The sequence below is a fragment of the Ranitomeya imitator genome, chromosome 2 (assembly GCF_032444005.1).
Source record: "Ranitomeya imitator isolate aRanImi1 chromosome 2, aRanImi1.pri, whole genome shotgun sequence".
Lineage (NCBI taxonomy): Eukaryota > Metazoa > Chordata > Amphibia > Anura > Dendrobatidae > Ranitomeya > Ranitomeya imitator.
In genome coordinates this window covers 800,836,666-800,858,015 of record NC_091283.1, presented here as the reverse complement: position 1 = coordinate 800,858,015, position 21,350 = coordinate 800,836,666, and the positions used below count along the sequence as shown (strand labels likewise).

Sequence of the window (21,350 nt, the reverse complement as noted above, 5' to 3'; positions counted from 1 at the left end):
TCTCCCTAAGCTCAGATCTGCAGCAGTAACATGGCGGTCGGCGGGAACGCCCCTTTATAGCCCCTGTGACACCGCAGACAGCAAGCCAATCACTGCAATGCCCTTCTCTAAGATGGTGGGGACCAGGACCTATGTCATCACGCTGCCCACACTCTGCGTTTACCTTCATTGGCTGAGAAATGGCGCTTTTCGCGTCATTGAAACGCGACTTTGGCGCAAAAGTCGCGTACCGCATGGCCGACACCGCACAGGGGTCGGATCGGGTTTCATGAAACCCGACTTTGTCAAAAGTCGGCGACTTTTGAAAATGTTCGACCCGTTTCGCTCAACCCTAGTAACCAGTAAAAAAAATCCCTCTCACCTCACCACTCACAACTCGGGGTAACAAACATAGGTGGTTACACTACATTTAGAAAGGACAGGAAAGACAAAAAACGGTGCTCAACGAAAACATTGGGGCAAGCTGCAACAAACTAAAGTCAATATGGGTAAATGTACAATGGGATAGCAATAATGGAAAGCTGCTAATTGAAGCTTGCTACAAGCCTCCTAATGTAGCTGAACAAGTAGAAGATGAAATAGGGTCCTTATTTTAGGGGATTTTAACACATTATACTGGTTGTGCTAAAAGTTGCAAGTTCTTATCTGCAGTTCAGGACAATGACCTCTCTCAGCTGGTAGATGAACCAACCAGGTGAGGTAATCTACCGGATCTTGTCATGTCAAACAGACTAGATACAATTTTTGATCTACAGGTCAGGGAGCATTTGGGAAGCAGTGACCATAATATGGTAAATTTCAATGTAAATTTCAGTCAAACATTCAATGAGGAAATGTGAAAACCTGAAATTTTAGGAAAGCAGATTTCAACAAATTAAAGAAAGAGCTTAATCGAGTAGACTGGGACCATGTCATACTAACTGGGGACACTGAACATAAATGGGTCATGTTTAACCCCTTCATGACCAGAGGTATTTTCGTTTTTGCGTTTTCATTTTTTGCTCCCCTTCTTCCCAGAGCCATAACTTTTTTATTTTTAGTCAAAATGGCCATGAGAGGGTCTGTTTTTTGCGGGACGAGTTGTACTTTTGAACGAAACTATTGGTTTTAATATATTGTGTGCTGGAAAATGGGAATAAAATTCCAAGTGCAGTGAAATTACATAAAAAGTGCAATTCCACAATTGTTTTTTGTTTTGCTTTTTTACTATGTTCACAAAATGCTAAAACTGACCAGACAATATGATTTTCCAGGTCATTTCGAGTTCATAGACACCAAACATTTATAGGTTCTATTTTATCTAAGTGGTGAAAAAAAATTCCAATCTTCGGTAAAAAAAAAGTGCCATTTTCCAATACCCATAGTGTTTCCATTTTTCATTATCTCGGTATGGGTGAGGGCTTATCTTTTTCACCCAGCTGATACTTTTAATGATACCATTTTGGTGCAAATACGATCTTCTGATCGCCCGGTATTGCATTTTAATGCAATGTCGTGGCAACCAAAAAAAGTAATTCTGGTGTTTTGACTTTTTTTCTTGCTACGCCATTTAGGTTAATCCTTTCTTTTATTGACAGATCGAGTGATTCTCAATGCGGTGATGCCAAATATATGTTTTTTTATTGTCTTATTTTAAATGGGGTGAAAAAGGGTGATTTCAACTTTTTTTTAATATATATTTTAAAACATTTTTTTTAATGTTGGCATGCTTCAAAAGTCTCCATGGGAGACTAGAAGCTGCCACAACCTGATCGGCTCTGTTACATACAGTAGATGCTCAGATCGCCTGTATGTAGCAGAAATGCTGACTTGCTATGAGCGCTGACCACCGGGTGGCGCTCATAGCAATCTGGCAGTGACAACCATAGAGGTCTGCTGGAGACCTCTGGTTGCCATGCCAACCCATTGGCAACCCACGGTCATGTGACACGGGTGCAGGTGGGTGGGATTTCCACCGCGCTTTCCGGAAGTGGGTGTGTGTCTGAGTTTAACAGCAGCATTTAGCTAATTAACAGCCGCGAGTGGATCACGATTCCACCAGCGGCTGTTAGAGGCACATGTCAGCTGTTCAAAACAGCTGATATGTGCTGGAAAAGATATGGGCTCAGCACCGTAGCCCACATGAAAAAGAGAGAGTCCGACATCAGTGTACTATTACACCAGATGTCGGAAACGGGGTTAAGGATATACAAATAGAATAGATTTCAGGAATATACAGATCTAAAGAAATGTAAAATAGAAATCAAAATAGCAAAGTTTTCTACAGATAAACAAATCACCAGTGACATTAATATAAATCCAAAAAATCTTGATAACTACATCAATGCAAAAAAGAAATTAGATGGTATCAGCCCTTTAAAAATGATAATAACAAGATAATTATAGAGGACAAAGAAAAGGTATATTATATATTAAACAGGCACTTTTCGTCCATGTTCACCTATGATATATCTGTTCCAGTGATCTTTCATCTGTTGAGGGAGGATCTAAATTGATCCTTCACGGTTGACTCAGTGATTTCCAAATTAATCTACAGGGCGCTGCCGGCAACTGAAAATGACCAGACGGAGACTCGTGCCTCTGTATGGGGGATCGAGCAGATCTCTGGGCCCCCGTTTATTGTGTATGAGTTTTCATAGTCATAGAAATTATACTTCAACCAATCAGCATAAGAACACGCTCACAGTTCTTAACCTATAAGAATACAGGAAAATCTTAACCCATGAGGATACAGGAAAAATGGAAACTACAGACATGGTCGTGTCTTTTTGGCATTAAAAAGAGATTAACAGATGCCTCAGTCTTGTATAGCGATACACCCACGAGTCTCTTATCTGGCTCGAGTTAGAACACTCAAGGTCTTTATACCAATTATAAATCATAGCCTAGTTGAATAACAAAATGTTATCTTCGTGAGAAACAGGACAGAGTTACTTCATAGCAGCTGTAACCTTCTACCTAAGTAAATAACAGAATTTATCTTTAACCAACAAGAAAATGGAGTCAAAGCACAAAATGGAGAATCTAGCACAACATGGAGAATCTTTCATAATTTGTTCCTTCACACATCAAGGCAAAAAAATAAGTTCACCACCTGATATAACTAGTTTAACACAAAAAGAAGTATGCCTGCAAATTAAACATTGACAAATCCCTCGGAATATTACCAGTACATTTAAAAGATTTTATTCACATTTGCAGCTTATACGAGTGTGATTTTTATGCACATGCCATTTGTTTTAATGTGCAACATGTTCTAGAGGATACATACTGCTGTAGTTTTCAACCCATAGAATTCAGTGTATGTATACTTCTTATTCTTCGTACAGTAACAAATACAAACAAATACCCAAAACGCACATCCACCTCCAGAGACATAAATTAAAGTGAAAGGAATAAAAAAGTTTTGTAAAGCATGCAAAGTTACTAATTCCAATTTGATTGTTCTAATTAACAGTCTTCTCCATTCCAAATTTTTAAGTGATGCCCCTGAGAACCATTTTCTAGTTATTATTAATCTCACAAGGAAGAGTTTAAACGTTTATTTCCAATAGTTTAGCAACATTCCAAAACCAGCAAAATAACAAAATAACTTTTTTAATGAATATTGTTTCATATTGTTGACAAATTGACAAATGATTAAAAAGTAAAAGAACAGATACAACAGAGAAACAACAATGGAACAAGTTGTGAATAAGATAAAGATTTGCATTGCACATCTGTATTTGATTTGCATTTTCAAATGCAGTTTTGAATGAGCCTTTAATCACGGAATGTAGATAAGCATAGTGTCTATTTTAGGACATGATCAAATATCAAAATAAAAATTCAGAATAATGTCAGATGAGGCTAAATACCCTGTCTGAGAACTGACTCTGATATCTGATTTTGACAACTAACTTTGACATCTGACTTTAACAACTGACTCCGATATGTGATTGTGACATATGACTTTGATATATGACTTATAAGAGTTAGTTGTCAAAGTCAGTGATAGGGCTGGCGGAGCGCACCGAGTAAATAATGAGATAATATAGGTGCGTTCGCAGCCCGGGGTCCACCGTGCAGGAGTGGAACCTGCTGATAGTAAATGGCAGCACTATATGGCGGTACTACGCCTGAATAGACACAGGCTCCGACACCCGGTCTGTATAGGAGCACACCCTGTTGCTTCACAGAGTCACCAGGATTTAAGGTAACGCTGTGCTCTGTTAACCTCACAGAGGACAGAAGCTCACTAACGGAGCAGGTAGCATACATTGGTCATATGGTCAGCAACAGCACTCAAACAACTCCTCTCCAGAGGTGCTGGAATTCTAGTGGCTATACGCCAGCCCTAAATTCACACACACAAACTCCTCTCCGGAGGTGCCGGAATTCTAATGGCTTACAGCCGACCCCGAGCACATGCTGACACAGACCACAAAGTAGCAAAGCTCATACACTCATGAACATAAGTTGATACTAGCGCATGGCCGTGCGGCCATGCAAACCTTTTATAGAGGAAGATCTCCAGGACCTTCCTAGTGGTCCAATAGGAACTGCTACAGGACCTGAGCATATGACCCCCAATCTCCAATGAGAGGTCGTCCCTTGGGCATGCTCAGTAGAGCAGAACAGTGCTGGCTACAATGGCTGAGCCTGGAAGATCAGCAGTAACTAAGCGCACAGTATCTGCCTGAGCCAGACGCTGAGACTGACGTCTCCGCTGAGCAGGCTCCACTGTGGCTAAAGAAGAATGGGAGACCGTAGCGGAGATGGTTTGAGATTCCCCCTGTGCAGCGGAGGGAACTCGCAACCTAACAGTCAGTTGTCAAAGTTAAATGTCAAAGACAGTTGTGAAGATGTCAAAGTCACATATCATAGTCAGTTGTTAAAATCAGATGTCAGATTGAGATGTCAAAGTCAGTTCTCAGACAATGCATTTAGCCTCAAACTGACATTGTTCTGATGTTTGTCTTTGAATCACAGTAGCTGCATGGATTTGTATTTAGAAAAAAACACTTTCATATATTAGCATGCATTTTTATAACACATTTGCATAAGGCATATCTTAACACAATTCACATTTATATTGCCTTACTAATTAATAGAAGGAAAATTTACAGGTAGCCTTTGGCATACTGGTTTTAGCCTAGTACTGCATGGAGTTTGAAAACGTAAGGTGTAGTCAAAAGAGGCACATTTTATTTCTTTGCACTGTGAAAGGTAGAGTCTGCAAAATAAATAAAATCATAAGAGTCATTAGAAATATATATATATATATATATATATATATATATATATATATATATATATATATGTAACAATATCAGAATGTGCTGGGTGCAAGGCCTCCTAGATAAAATCCAACTGTACAGGTACCTCTCACAAAGTTAGAAGATCATCAAAACTTCATGTATTTCAGTTCATCAATACAAAAAGTTAAACTAATATATTATATAGAGTCATTAGAAGCAGAGTGATTTATTTCAAATGTTTGTTTCTGTTAATGTTGATTATTATGGCTTATAGCTAATGAAAACCCCAAACTCATTATCTCAGTAAATTAGAATAATTAGCAAAAACACCTACAATGGCTTACTCAGCATTTAAAAAAGTCCCTTAGTCTGTTTCAGTAGGCTCCACAATCATGGGGAAGACTACTGACTTGACAGATGTCCAAAGCGCAGTCATTGACACTCTCCACTAGGAGGGTAAGTCACAAAAGGTCATTGCTAAAGAAGCTGGTTGTTCACAGAGTGCTGTACCCAAGCATATTAATGGAAAGTTGAGTAGAAGGAAAAAGTGTGGTAGAAAAAGGTACACAAGCAACCGGGATAACCCAAGCCTTGAAAAGATTGTTAAGATAAGGCCATTCTAAAATTTGGGGGAGATTCACAAGGAGTGGAATACTGATGGAGTCATAGCTCAAGAGCCACCACACACAGAAGTATCCAGGACATGGGCTACAAGTGTCGCATTCGTAGTGTCAAGCCAATCATAACCAATGGGCCAAGGAGAAAAATAACTGGACTGTTGCTCAGTGGTCCAAGGTGTTGTTTTCAGATGAAAGTAAATCATGCATTTCATTTGGAAATCAAAGTCCCAGAGTCAGGAGGAAGAGTGGAGAGGCACACAATCCAAGCTGCTTGAGGTCTAGTGTGATGTTTCCACAATCAGTGATGGTTTGGGGAGCTATGTCATCTGCTGGTATAGGTACACTGTATATTATCAAGACCAAAGTTATTGCAGTCGTCTACTAGGAAACTTTAGAGCACTTCATGCTTCCCTCTGCCGACAAGCTTTTTGTGTTAGGGCTAGCGGAACGCACCAAGTATAGGTAGGTAGCTACAAGGTGCATTCGCAGCCCGGGGTCCACCGTGCAGAGATATCTGCTGCAAAGTAACGGCGGATAATCTCTGAGCTCACACGTGGGTTAAGCTTCACCCCGTGTGAACTGGAAGCGATCTCTGTTGCCTCACAGAGTTGCGCTGTACACAAAACTATTACCCTAACTAGGGTTGTGCTTGCTCTGGAACTCTTCTGTGCTAACTGCACACATGAAGGAACCATATGCTAAGCCAAGGCTAATTGCTCCCACTGACGCTACCTGACTGCCTGAGTGTACAGTCCCAAAGCTACAGCCTCACACCACATATGTTTATAGTGGTATAGTATCCACTGGCAAAAGTCAAACACATTTGATACTAGCACATGGCCATGCAGCCATGCGAACATTTTATAGTTGCAGCTCTTCGGGACCTTCCTGGTGGACCAGCAGGAGCTGCTACAGGGCCTGAGCGTGTGACCCCCGACCTCCAATGAGAGGTCCTCCCGTGGGAAAGGTCAGTGCGTGAAAAGCAGGACTTGGTCCCAGAAAGCCTGCTCGCCACTGACCAGTGCTGACCACAAAGGCAGAGCGTGGAAAGGCAGCAGTAACCATTCGCACAGTATCAGGCTGAGCCAGATGATGGGACCAACGTCTCCGCTGAGCAGGTTCCACTGCGGCTGGAGGAGAATGGGAGGCCACAACAGACATGATTCGAGATTCGAGAAAAAAGATATGTCTTTTTTCGGCCTTACATGTCTTTTTTCGGCCTTACTAACTATGTTACTATATACAATTATTAGGTTCTGTAGAAGGACGTAGATCTGGGGATTTATTATGATGGAATATAGGCTGAACTGGATGGACAAATGTCTTTTTTCGGCCTTACTTACTAACTATGAGATTCCCCTGTACAGCGGTAGGAACTTGACACCTAACATTTTGGAGGTAGAAATTTCATTCTCCAGCAGGACTTGGCACCTGTCCACACTGCCAAAACAACCAATACCTGATTTAAAAACAACAGTATCACTGTGCTTGATTGACCAGTAAATTCACCTGACCTTAAACCCATAGAGAATCTGCGGGGTATTGTAAACAGGAAGATGAGATACAACAGACCCAACAATGCAAACAGCCTGAATACATGTGAGGATTGCCTGTTTCTTAGGCAATTCCCACATGTATTCAGACTGTCTAGCAGCCGTAAATCATGCAGCTGAGGCAAGGAAAACTAAATCTCCGAGCACTAACAAATGCTCGGAGATCACCTGAGCACTGAGCATGCTCGGGGAGACCTGAGCAACAATGCTATTCGCTCACCACTAGTAGGCACCCTTGAGGCAATTGCCGTGAGTGGCAATACATTTAGGATCTTTTTCCCTAGGATTTTCCTTAACATTTTATTACTCATTTATCAGTTATAATAACTTTTTGTTAAAATCTTGATCTTTTATTGAATATTATGCAAATTAATGTACATCTATATTGCCTGTTCTTCACAAGGTCTCAGATGGTCTTTATTTGACATAGCTTGAATATATTTATTTCTTCCTATTATCTATCTGGTTGGAATATAGGGTTATTTATTTATTTTGCAAGGTTATTTTGGAGAGTGAAACCATAACTGCTTGACACCTATTTTCTCATGGATATGAATCCTTTTTAATTGTTTTTAGATTTTTTTTCTTTGGTTTGTTATTTATTTACATTTTTCGCATTCTTGAGTGTGAGCCACACTCCGGCTATTTACTCAGTACAGGAAAATCAGTGAAAGAAGGTCGAGCAATTGTGAACTTTATGGGAGGATAGATATTAAAATCCGTGGAAACCGATTGCAAAAAGACAAGATGCCTATGTGCTCCTGATGCTAACTGCTTATCTATTCATTTTGGTATGAATAAAATTGCAATTTTGCAAGAAACATGTAGACATCCCGGGGCTGCATCTTGCGGACCAGTGTTCATCAACAGTACAAAGGAATAGGAAGAACCAAATGATTAATGAGACATATGCCTCTTAATGAATTTGGTGCATCTTTCATCATACCTAAACATGTGATAAAGAAGGGCACTCATCTGGCATAAGATTGATATGGAATAGTCTTTTTCATGAGCAGTGTGAAATTAGGGATTATAAAAAAGATATAGTTACTCACATGTATGTTGTGTTATCAAGCCACAACCATCTTTCATTTGATTTTAAAGAACATGTAAGACCTATCCATACATTGTTTGCATATGAGCTTTGGAAGTTGCAAGTGATAAATTTCTGAAAAATAATAAATATAAACATAATAAAAAGTTGAAAATTTTTGAAATATGCAACTATGAACATTTTGTTTGATATATATTTACAGTGTCAAAAAGTGTTTGCCCCCTTCCTGATTTCCTATTCCAATTTAATTTATTTTTCAAGGGGAAAAGCAATCACTTTTTCACATGGCACCCCATAGGTTTTGGATTTCTTTTTCCCCTGATAATAACTACCTTAATTTATAAACTTCATTTTGTAGTTACTTGTGTTATCTTTGTCTTGTCTAATATTTACATTTGATGACCTGAAACATTTAAGTGTGACAAACATGCAAAAGAATAGGAGATATATATGGCTCAGAATAAATCTCTACACCCCCCTTGAAAAATTAAGATTTTAATTTTTTTTTATTCAAATCGTAACATGAAAGTAAGGTTAAAGGGACTCTGTCACCTGAATTTGGAGGGAACAATTTTCAGCCATAGAAGCGGGGTTTTTGGGTGTTTGATTCACCCTTTCCTTACCCGCTGGCTGCAATATTGGATTGAAGTTCATTTTATGTCCTCCATAGTACACGCCTGCACAAGGTAAGATTGCCTTGTGCAGGCGTGTACTACGGAGGACAGAGAATGAACTTCAATCCAATATTGCAGCCAGCATGCAGCCAGCGGGTAAGGAAAGGGTCAATCAAACACCCGAAAACTCCGCCTCCATGGCTGAAAATTGTTCCCTCCAAATTCAGGTGACAGAGTCCCTTTAATAATAATAATTTCATTACAAAGTATTCTGTTTTACTCTAATTAGCTGATGCAAAAATCAATATGCCCCACATTAAAAAACAACTACATCTAGTATTTTTGTAAGGTGCTATTGACATCAAATTCTCATCAGATGTCAGTAACATCCAATCTACACAGGCAAAGAGATCAAACATTAGATGCCCATAAATTATGTGTAAAAATGAGAAATGACGGAGGGTAAAAACAATTAGACACATGAAGAAAAAAGAGGTGCAAAAAGCCATGGAAATTCATGACACCGGCTGAAATCTATCAGTGGTTAGAAAAGATGTTGATTGTGGCAAAGAAAATGTAAAAAGAGGGCAATGTCTGAATTGAGTCTAAGTGATCATCTCCTACCATAAATGTTTGATATGTACAAAATCTATTCTGCAACATATGCATCAATTTCATGAATGGGTATAAAGTTTGAAGAGTGCCATGAATCCATTGTACAGCCAATCATCATGGGGTGCAGAGAGGGAGTCTATGCCAAAGAGTAAGCCATTAATACTGTATTTTGATTGTAGTAAATCCATTTAAAGGTCAAAAGAATGATCTATTAACTAAATCAGGTTTGTGATAAATGTTATTTTTGTTAATATTATGGCAAAATGTTTTTTTTTATATCAACATCTGTATTAGAAAAAAAATATTGCAATTTTCACATTGGTATTAGGCAATTTTATACTCATATTGTACCTGATTTGTAGACAAAACGTTTCAGAAGTCTCAATATTGTCACAGACAGAATTACAATGACAGGTAAAACCAGTGGCGGACACAGAAAGGAAAGGGCCCCTATGAAGAAGCAGAATATGGGCCCTTTGGAGTCCAATAGTTCTGATATAACAGAAGCTCCGTGCTGCTTTGCACATTGAAAAGGGCCCCTTTACCATTTGGGCCCTTGTGCACAAGCTGCACCAATCTTATGTCCGTCCATGGGTAAAAGCTCTGTACGTAGCTTGTAACACAGGATCAAACATAAGCAAATGGTAACGCTCATCCTCCCTACTCGATGACCTTTGCACACGTTCATCAGATGCTTTATTACAAAACATAGTGTCAGAGTCTGTTGCAGTTAATGTACAAGTTAATTTCCTGAAAAAACAGGAAGTATGAGTCTAGAACAGCCTCAGTGCGTAGTGTGAAAGTACAAGATTTCTATTTGTTTGTTTTTTTCTCAAATCAGTCATGATACACAAAAAAATCACTCACAAATAAATTAAAACAATAGATTTAATGTAATAACCTCAATTAAGTAGTATGTCATTATGAGATGCAGCAGTCCCTTTAAGACATAGCTATTTCTCTCTTTTTTTGTTCCTTATACTACATTTTCTTACCATTTCCTCAAGAGTTTTTGGCATTATAAGGCTGGAGTTCTGAGATTCACAAAAGCTCTGTGATTCTTGCCATGTCAGAATTTTTTCCAGCATATAGTAACATTTCTTCTTGATTAGAATCCAGTTCATTGGACAAAGCAGACAAGATCCTAAATCAAAAAGACTGAAAGTTAAACGTCTATGAATGGAAAAGAATTGTATTTACAGAAATATCATATTCTGCTTCAGTTGCTTGACATATAATGTTCCACACATAATATAAGTGTACATTTAAAAAAGCATTCTGTGGTTTATTTTATACCCAGCTGTTGTTTGATTTACAGTCCAGAGCAGCATTCATAATTCTGCTGGAATCAATCAACTAACTGGTCCACAGAAATATATTAAAGCCTCTTGTAATACAATATACAGCATTATGGAAGAAAAATACTTTCTCATGTAATGAATTGGACAAACATGAGATTACACAATCTCTGTGCAGTCATTTAGACAAAAGAGAATATTTTGCCTCACCCAGTTTCTGTGTCAATCTTTATTTTCTACAATACCAAGCAGGACAGCCACAATAAGATACTATGGTTATTTGAGATGGGAAAATGTATACAGGTGGAATTGAATTATACTTACATTTTACAAAAATCCACATTCTGGAAAATGTTTTATATGAGTTTTGCATAATGGCTGCCACCTGTGGCCTCCATCTTGCGGAGTAGGAAAAGAGCCGATAAAAAGTTAGAAAAGGAAAAAAAATACTCACCTTACTGCTCATGTCTTCTGACACCCGTTACTCCTTTTCTGCTGTCTTCACTTCTCCATCACATCACATCTTTGTCAAGGTGTCCACTCAAAGTCAGGTCTTCCAGCCTCGAGCAGACCCAGGAGTTAAATGAGTTATTCAGTATGCTGTATTTCTGTGCGTTTGGCGGGCACGTCAAAATGACACATCCACATACATCCGCATGTCCTGCATATCCAATGTTAGAGATAGGTATGCAGGATGCATGTAGAGGTAGGCGGAGCTAAATAGAAGAAGTGTGGAAGTTGGTGGAGCTTAATGGAGGAAGTACGTAGCCCTACGTAGCTCAGCTGATCGCTAATGTGAAACCAGCCTAACGGATCCATTGTCCATTGACTCCCGTGTTAAAAAAATGGATCTGCTAGAGATCAGTTAGTGAATATTGGTCTAAAATCATTTCAAGTGACATCTTTTTAAGTAACCCATGGTAGATTTTCCTTCATGCTGTCATGCCGTGATCCATCTGCTTTCATCCACAGGTACGCCTGAACCGTCTCCTAATCTGGAGTACCCACTGCACCCTAGAATCCCATGTACTTCTCTCCCTCTGTTTTAACTGGTACATCTGAACCGTCTCCTAATCTGGAGTATCCACTGCACCATAGAATCCCATGTGCTTCTCTCCCTATGTTTTAACTGATACGTCTGAACCATCTCCTAATCAGGAGTACCCACTGCACCCTAGAATCCCATGTACTTCTCTCCCTCTAGGAGACGGTTCAGACGTACCAGTCAAAACAATCTGAAGTACCCACTACACCCTAGAATCCCATGTACTTCTCTCCCTCTGTTTTAACTGGTACGCTGCTACTTTTTCCCTGACTTTAATTCCATGTATCATACTTCAAATTTTCTGTATGCAGATTGAAATATCCATGCTCTTCACACCTAACAGTATCCTTCCATCTTATCCTATCTTTCTTCAGCTTTGATGGAAGTCAAATGTTCATTTAACTGCAATCTGTTAATTGTTCCCTGCTGTGAACTGTCCTACACCTCCTTCCTCCTCCCCTCCCTCACCTGGCTTCATTTCATGGACACTTGAATTGTATAAGTTGAATGGAGCAGACAGATATGACTTTAGTCAGATGTGACATCATTTTAAGTGACATCTTTTTAAGTGTATCATCAGAAATATACCAGAAATCGGCCAGACGGTAAGACTAATCACTGACTTCTAATTTTATTTGCCTTTGTTTTCCTCCCCTGCTCTTTAACCATGCTCACATTTTCCACCACCGTTTTTGCACCACTAATCCTAACTCTCCTTTGCTAACCCCAAACCCCTGCATCCTCAAACCACATAACTATTCCCCCTGCTCTCTTATCCCCACCTCGTTTCATCTGCAGACCTGCTCTTTAACCTCAGACCTCTCCTACCAAAATATAATATAAGCCGATCACTCCCTGTCACCTACCTGCTTTCCCTTTCTCTGCTCATTCTCACTGTTGGCGACATATCACCCAGTCCTGGCTCCCCCTGCCTCATACATCCCACTAATCCTCAAACCTATCCTTCTCACACTAAGAGAAACTACCCTCACACTTAAAATCTGTGCCGCTGACCCCCACCTCCCTGCTTCCTCTCTCTGGGGCACTTTGGAATGCTCGCTCCATCTGCAACAAGCTCCACATGATCCACGATCTCTGTACTTCCCACAACCTTTCCTTCATGGCCCTCACTGAGACCTAGCTGATGCCCCATGACACAGCCTCCCCTGCTGCACTGAGTTACGGTGGCCTCCAATTTACCCACACTCCTTGCTCTGGCAACAGACATGGCTGAGGAGTGGGTTTCCTTCTTTCAAAAACTGTTCCTTCAACCCTATCCAACCTCCACCCTCCCTTATCCTCCCTTCTTTCGAGGTTCACTCTGTCTGTATCTACTCTCCCTCTAATCTCCAAATGGCTGTCATATACTGACCACTGGGCTCAACCACTGCCTTCATCTACCAATTCTCCACCTGGTCTCTTCACTTTCTCTCTGCTGACATCCCACCATCATTATCGGTGACTTTAATATCCCTACTGACACCCGCCAGCCAGCAGCCTGCAAGCTCCTGGCCCTTACTTCGTTCTTTGGGCTCACTCAGTGGTTCTCCACAGCCACCCACACAGATGGAAATACACTAGACCTCATCTTCACTTGCCTCTGTTACTTATCTAATCTCACAACCTCTCACTTCCCACTATCTGACCACCGTCTACTCACCTTCTCATCCTTGTCCTCCTCACCCGCCCTCCACCTGTCCAGCAATTACCACATCCTCGCAGAAACCTCGCACACCTAGACATTCACAGACTCTCAGACTCTCTTCTACCCCTTTCCTCCATATCTTCATACCACTACATGGACAGCGCCACCGCTTTCTATAACACCACCCTCATATCAGTCATAGACTCAGTCGCCCCTCTCATGCATCTCAAAGGGCGACAAATCAATGGGCAACTCTGGCATAACAATCTCACAAAAAAATTTCGACAAGCATCCAGGGTCGCGGAGCGGCATTGGAAGAAAACATGCCTGCCAGACGCCTTCACTGCTTTCAAACAAGCTACACTTGCCCTCAAATTAGCCCTCACCTTTGCTAAACATAACTATTTCACAAACCTTGTATCTTCATTATCCTATAACCCAAAGCAACTGATCAGCACATTTAAGGGTACCATCACACAGTGGCATTTTGATCGCTACGATGGCACGATCCGCGACGCTCCAGCATCGTAACAATATCGCTCCAGCGTCGTAGACTGCTGTCACACTTTGCAATGTACGACGCTGGAGCGATAATTTCATGACGTATGTGCGATGTAGAAGCCGTTGGTTACTATGCGCACATCGTATACAATATCGTGCACACCTTTGTTACACCATGCGATCATGCCGCCACAGCGGGACACTAGACGACGAAAGAAAATTTCAAACGATCTGCTACGACGTACGATTCTCAGCGGACGTACGATTCTCAGTGGGGTCCCTGATCGCAGAAGCGTGTCAGACACTGCGAGATCGTAACTATATCGCTGGAACATCACGAATCGTGCCGTCATAGCGATCAAAATGCCACTGTGTGACGGTACCCTAACTCTCTGATTATCAAAAAAGAAAGAAAAACAGTGGAGCAGCACTGCTGAAGCACAAGGAGGAAAAAAACAAGATGCGTACTGCACCAGCTGAATTCCTGACTGCTGATCATGGGTGCTCGCATGAAACATAGGTGAGTAATGAATCCTGTCATAGAAAAATGCGGAAGCACTCACCGATCCTGGAGTGAGGAAAGTCTTTATTGAGACATGTGATAATACATCTTCACAGCTCGGGGGATGTGCAGTGACAGCAGGAATGTGCAGGGGTTGACGACGGCCGTTTCGTGCTGTATCTAGCGCTTCTACGGGTCCATTTTTCTATGACAACATTTAACTCTCTCCTCCGCCCACCACTGCCACCTCCAACTCCCCTCATCTCTTCCGAGGACTTTGCCACCTACTTCAAAAACAAGATCGACCAAACAAGGCAAACCTTTACTGTTCCACCACCCCAACCATTCCATATAGGAGACCTCTGTCCTTCCCTAATAACCTCCCTCTCCAACATCACTGAAGGAGAGCTTACTGACCTGCTTTCCAAATCACACCTCACCACCTGTGCACAAATCACACCTCACCACCCATCCCTTCCCACCTGCTCTCCAACCTCACTAACACGCTCATTCCAACCCTAACCCATCTCTTCAACCTATCGCTATCTTCTGGTACCTTCCCCTCTGCCTTCAAACATGCCACCATCACACCCATCCTCAGAAAAACTAACCTTGACCAAACTGCTATGCCCAGCTATCATCCCATATTACTGCTCCCATTTGCTTCAAAACTCCTTGAGCAGCATGTCCATGCTCAACTTTCCTCCTGCCTCTCATCTAACTCTCTCCTTGACAGCCTCCAATCTGGCTTCCGCCCCCACCACTCCACCGAAACTGCCCTGACAAAAATTACTAATGACTTACTCACAGCCAAAGAAAACAGAGAGTTCTCCATCCTCCACCTGTCCTCTGCCTTCAACACAGTCGACTACTGCCTACTGCTACAAATTCTTTCTTCCTTTGGCATCAAAGACCTTGCCCTGTCCTGGATTGCCTCATACCTTTCCGACCGCACATTTAGCATTTCCCACTCTCACACTACCTCCTCATCCCACCCTCTCTCTGTTGATGTCCCCAAAGCTCTGTCCTGGGGCCCCTACTTTTTTCCATCTATACCATTGGTCTAGGACAACTCATAAAGTCCCATAACTTCCAGTACCACCTGTATGCGGATGACACTCAGATGTACCTCTTTGGCCCAGATGTCACCTCTCTGCTGTCCAGAATCCCGGAGTGTCTGTCAGCCATATCCTCCTTCTTCAACTCTCGCTACCTAAAACTCAATGTAGACAAAACCGAACTCATCATCTTTCCCCATCTCACGTATCCCCCCTACCTGATCTATCTATTATGGTAAACGGCATCACGCTCTCTCCCGCACCTGAAATACGCTGCCTCAGGGTCACTCTCGACTCTGCCCTGTCTTTCAAACTGCAAGTCCAAACTCTTGCCACCTCCTGTCACCTCCAACTCAAAAATATTGCCAGAATCTGTCCCTTCTTCAGTCCACAATTGACCAAAACTCTTGTGAATGCCCTCATCACCTCCCGCCTCGATTACTGCAACACCCTCCTCTGTGGCCTCCCCGCTAACTCTCTTGCGCCGCTCCAGTTTGTCCTCAACTCTGCTGTCCGGTTAATTCACCTCTCTCCTCGCTACTCCCCTGCTTCTCCCCTCTGAAAATCCCTCCACTGGCTCCCAATTCCCAAACAGATACAGTTCAAACTGCTGACATTGATCTACAAAGCCATCCACAACCTGTCCCCTCTCTACATCTCTGAACTAATCTCCCAATATCTTCCCTCACATAATCTCCAATTCTCCCAAGACCTCCTACTCTCCTCCACAGTTATTCGTTCCTCACACAACCGCCTCCAAGATTTATCCCAAATATCCCCCATTCTCTGGAATTCCACGCCTCAACATGTCCGATTATCCACCACACTTGGATCCTTCAGACGGAACCTGAAAATCTATCTCTTCAAGAAAGCCTACAGACTGCAATAACCATTCTGCCGCCTCACCACCACCTGAGCTGCTGCACTCCCGACCTTCTGTCTCTTCCCCATTATCCCATAGAATGTAAGTCCGCAAGGACAGGGTCCTCTCCTCTCTGTACCAGTCTGTCACTGTAAATTTGTTTACTGTAAACTATATCTATAACTCAGTATGTAACCCCTTTCTCATGTACAGCACCATGGAATTAGTGGTGCTATACAAATAAATAATAATAATAATAAAATGTTATGTCAACACATCTTTTCTCCTAACGGATTTCTGATGGATCCATTCTAACAGATTATTACTGGACATGTGAATATAGACTTACACTTGCTGTTTGTTGAAGGTTTTTACCTTTTTGTTCCTCTTCATTTTTTATGCACAGCTCATTTTTCACAATCGCCAGCGTTTGTGAGATGCTTTTGATTCTACTTTGGTAATACTTTTGCTTTTCAGATGTCTTCAATACTTTGGGAAAAAAATGTTTTTACAAACCACAGTAAAATGTACAAAAAATAAGCAAATTATTTCAAATACTATATTATAGTAATACAAGGTGCACGTACAGTATTTTTTTTTAAAGTACCACTTCAGACTTTTTATTCGACAGAGCATTCTCCTCATCTGTTTTTAGCCACCACATAACAGCTTTTGTAAGCCGGATCACTGTGTGTTCATTCTGGATTCCCAAAGAAGTCGATTAAGAAGATTTTAAAACGTGAACTCCACTTCATACAATAACCACTGTGTGATTTGGCAAGACAACAATGGCAGTCACAAATCCAGAGTGGGGCTGAAAATGGGTGAATATGGCTACAAATAAGTATTGTCTACATGAATTATACTCACATGCAAGATTCCTAAAAAAGGAATGAAAAATGCAGGACTGGTGCATTAAATAATGGGTGGGTAACTGACAACTATGAGGTTAAGAATTTTAGTTTACCTTAGATGTCAAATCTGCAATTATTTAGTGATTACAGATCATCTAAACTTTTGAAATTCGAATTTACCAGGTTCATCAAATTTTTCCCCAAAATTTGATTTTCAGCTACTCAGTCCACCATGAATCTCCATAAAGCAAAGTCTCTAATTGCCCTGAAAATATGTGTATTCAACACTTTTCATTCTTTTTAGTACAAACACAGCCTTAGTAATGTCAAAGTGCCCTTGCCTTAGAAATGGTAACCAGAAGTAGCCAACAGCCCACTTTAATAACAGAACAAAATGACAAACTTCATGTTTTTTCAAAATTAAATGGCTGTCCAAAAATGATCTGTCATAGTCACTTCTGATCAGACAGACCATTCTTTGCAGCAAACTAACTAAATCTATCAGAAATAAAATCATGTGATTGACATGAGCGATGTGTCATATATAAAATAATGTCCTCTGCTTTCTTCCCACTAATACGCTTGCCAGAGGCAGGTACTATTTCCTGAACATCTGGTGCTAGATATGGTGGTGGTCACTGGTGCAATTAGAGTTCTATGAGCTCCAATACAAAATGTGTATCTGGGACCCCACTGGAATGTTGGTCCAATATTCGATCCCTGTAATAATGTTCTACATCCTAGCTTCTTTCCTGTAAAAATATCCCATATCCTGTAATAATGTCCTTCAGCCTGGCCTCTATCCTTTTACAATGGCTCTTGTCCTGGTTCTTATCCTGTAAGGCCCTTTGTGCTAGTCCTTCCTGTAATAATGTAACCAATACTGTAATAATGTCCCCTGCCTTGGTCCTAATCTTTTAATAATGTCCCGTGGTTTGGCGATTTTCTCCAGCTCATAAAAATTAACAGTTCTTCTCACCTCCTTGCTCCATGGTGAGCAATGATCTCTTCCTCCTCCATAGCTGGGTAAGGTGGGCAGATGACATCATATGCTGCCTGCGATGGGCAAATTAATGTTGACTGTTGGCCTTTGATTGGCTGGTAGCCTGTATAGCTATTGCAAAGCAGGGAGTCAGTGGCTCTTTGTGCCAAATAAAATTCAGCTGAATCACATTCAATTTAAAATGGCACTTGCACTTTCTGTCCTCTTGGCCCTATGGGTTTGGTCCCAACCTCTGCAACCGCATTATGACCTGGGGTTGATGCTTCTGCTGTTGCTAGCAGCTCCCATTTTCTTAGTATGTCTTTTTTTTTACAAACATTTTATACAAACACTATAAACTTTAATTAACTTTTAACAATCTATTCAAATAAAATTGCGAAACCCTTTCTAAAATGGCAAGGTTTCTGCTGTCAGCCAGTGCTGGGGGTGCAGTTATACAATACAGAGAGCGGAGATTGGAACCATGGTGGCAGAACCATTATTATGGAAGTCGAACACTGGGCAGGTTCAGAACACAATTTACCTGCAGATTAACCTCATATCTGCATGTTAAAAGCATTATTCTGCATGACAGAAAACTAAACTTTGTTTAGTTTGGCAGGCACTACCAATACTTACATAAAATAGCCATTGTTAACAAAGCAAGGAGAAGAATAACAATTAGTATCCCTATGATAATATACGTTTTCTTCTGACTTCTGCAGGGATTGTGATTACGTTCAGAGGAAATACCTACAAGGAAGCCAAAAAAAAGGAACTGAATTCTAATAAGTTATGAACAGGCTTGTACAGCAATTTCATGTAAAATGGCCAAGATTTCCCTATCGATTTTCACCCTTTTGACAGTTTCGTCAAGGTGGGTGTAAAATATATTATTTTTATTAGTGCAGAAGGGTTAGGAGAATGGGCAGTTTTCTGTGTGCAGCACCAAGACCCTGGTGCTTCAGGATACAGAAAGGCCCCTTTACCACATACGTTATACGGTCGGCGACATGTTTTTTGGGGTACAAGAGGCTCAAAGTTGTATCATTGAGATCCCTTTTTATATAATAAAAACTTAAAACCACTCATAATATAACCAAAAAAAGAATGACAGTAATAAAGGTGCCAATTGTTCCAAATGTATAAACTGATAAATATGAGAAAGCTCATTAGACATGTTAGACAGTCTTCAGAATAATCTGCAAAAATATTTTGCATCAAGGTAATATAGTTTTCAGTCTGTTAGGCATTTGTGACATCAGAAAACAAGGCGCCATCACAATAGCTTTAGTGAATTGATTTTTTGGTCAACCAAAAGGGTTTGAGATAGGTAACATAGAGAGATGAGCGAATAAATTTGAGCGGAATTGAATTCGCCAAAATGCGCTTTTTTTAATTCGCCCTCATTTGGATTCAGCAAAAAGGTAGCCTTTGGCAGTCATTTTTCTGAACCGTGCTCTCATGCTGTACCAGGACCTTCAGTTTGGCTATGTTCACATTAGCGTTGTGCGGCAAAGCGTCTGCGACGCAACGCACAACGCATGCAAAACGCATGCACAAAGCAGGGTTTTGTGCCGCATGCGTTCATTTTTTGCATGATTTTTGGCGCAGAAAAAATTGCATCATGCAGCGTCCTCTGCACCCTGACAGTTGCGCCACAATGACGCATGCGTCACAAAACGCAAGACAACGCATGTCCATGTGCCCCCCCATGTTAAATATAGGGGCACATGATGCATGCGTCGCCGCGGCTGCGCCGCACAACGCTAATGTGAACGTAGCCTTTGAAGGATGCCCTGGAGGATTTTTCATAATGCATGAAAGGTCTCAGTGTCATGACTTCACGGTGTCCCGACTCTGTATGAGAGATCCATGGAATTTAGCGAGAGTGGAGGTGACCTGAAGATGCCGCAAGGACTGGAAGGATGGCAGTAAGGAGAAGAGGGATCAGAGAGGTGAATGCCCCTTTTTTTTATTTTACATTTATTATGTTCTGGGATCAGTGAGACCCCAAAGCATAATAAGGGATATTAATTTTACCAGTAATCAAATTTTCAAGGAGAATCAGTGTGAACAGGTGAAATAAAAATTGTGCCTGATCCTCTTATCTCTATATGACATCTAGTTTTAGTCAGACAAGATACAACAGATCACAAAAATGTTTAAGTAAAATGTGTGACCTTAAAAAAGTGTAGTTCTTCAAGTAGTTTGGCGTGACAACACAATTACCATTCTGGTAATAATACCTTAAAGCTTAGTACTATGGAGTAGAGGTGCAATAAATGAATAAATGGATATGTTATACGTATAGTACATATTCATGTGGCTTATAATTATAAAGTCATGATTTTGGGCACCTACCTTCTGTGTTCTTCTCTAATGTACGACTAATAGACACACAGCTGGAATCATAAAACCTAAGGTCAGCATAGGTTACCTCTTCAGCCATCGGAAGAGGGAAATGAAGCGTCGTCTCAGATTTTTGGAGGAAGCACTATATGTGCCTCCTAATGATATAAATAACTGTTAATACAGTCAAACTTCCTGATGACACATCTATCATGTCTTGTGGTAAGAGGTTTTCTGCTGAATAAGAGTCCAGATTTTTTAAATTGCTTAGTTTACAGACAGAAATAAGCGTTTTTGACAAAATACAAAGGGATAGCTAAGATATTCGAGCCACAAGAAACCGTAGGTCCTTGTTCAAGTATATTTTTAGGGGACAGCAGGTAGAAAGTTAAATAATAAAATAGAATCACATTTTCTGTGAAGTAAAGTATAAAACACCAGCAGCAAAAACAAAACCAAACACTTTTTAAACTACAGTATTATTGAATTTTTTTAGCTCTACACTGACAAAGAAAATTTTGTCGCAGTTGCTTGACCGTAAATTAAAATAATTTT

The 21,350-nt window shown here is 40.8% G+C and overlaps 1 protein-coding gene across 1 annotated transcript; it reads right to left on the bottom strand.

Annotated features, from left to right (window-relative positions):
* Window positions 1-3,528: 3,528 nt before the first annotated feature.
* On the bottom strand, window positions 3,529-20,902 carry LOC138667797 (natural killer cells antigen CD94-like). The gene is made up of 6 exons (XM_069755889.1): window positions 20,808-20,902; window positions 19,083-19,196; window positions 16,983-17,096; window positions 10,692-10,840; window positions 8,469-8,581; window positions 3,529-5,215 (listed from the first exon to the last, which is right to left on the bottom strand). The coding sequence occupies exons 1-6, from the start codon at window positions 20,893-20,895 to the stop codon at window positions 5,083-5,085; spliced, it is 711 nt and encodes a 236-aa protein (XP_069611990.1). The 5' UTR covers window positions 20,896-20,902; the 3' UTR covers window positions 3,529-5,082.
* Between the last annotated feature and the right edge of the window lie 448 nt (window positions 20,903-21,350).

Coding starts and splice junctions, on each gene's coding strand:
- LOC138667797 (XM_069755889.1), bottom strand. CDS start 20,895: ATGGCTGAAGAGGTAACCTATGCTGACCTTAGGTTTTATGATTCCAGC. Junction 10,841..16,982: donor AAATGAAGAGGAACAAAAAG/GTAAAAACCTTC, acceptor TTTTTGATTTAG/GATCTTGTCTGCTTTGTCCA. Junction 5,216..8,468: donor CTTGATAACACAACATACAT/GTGAGTAACTAT, acceptor TTTATTTTGCAG/ACTCTACCTTTCACAGTGCA.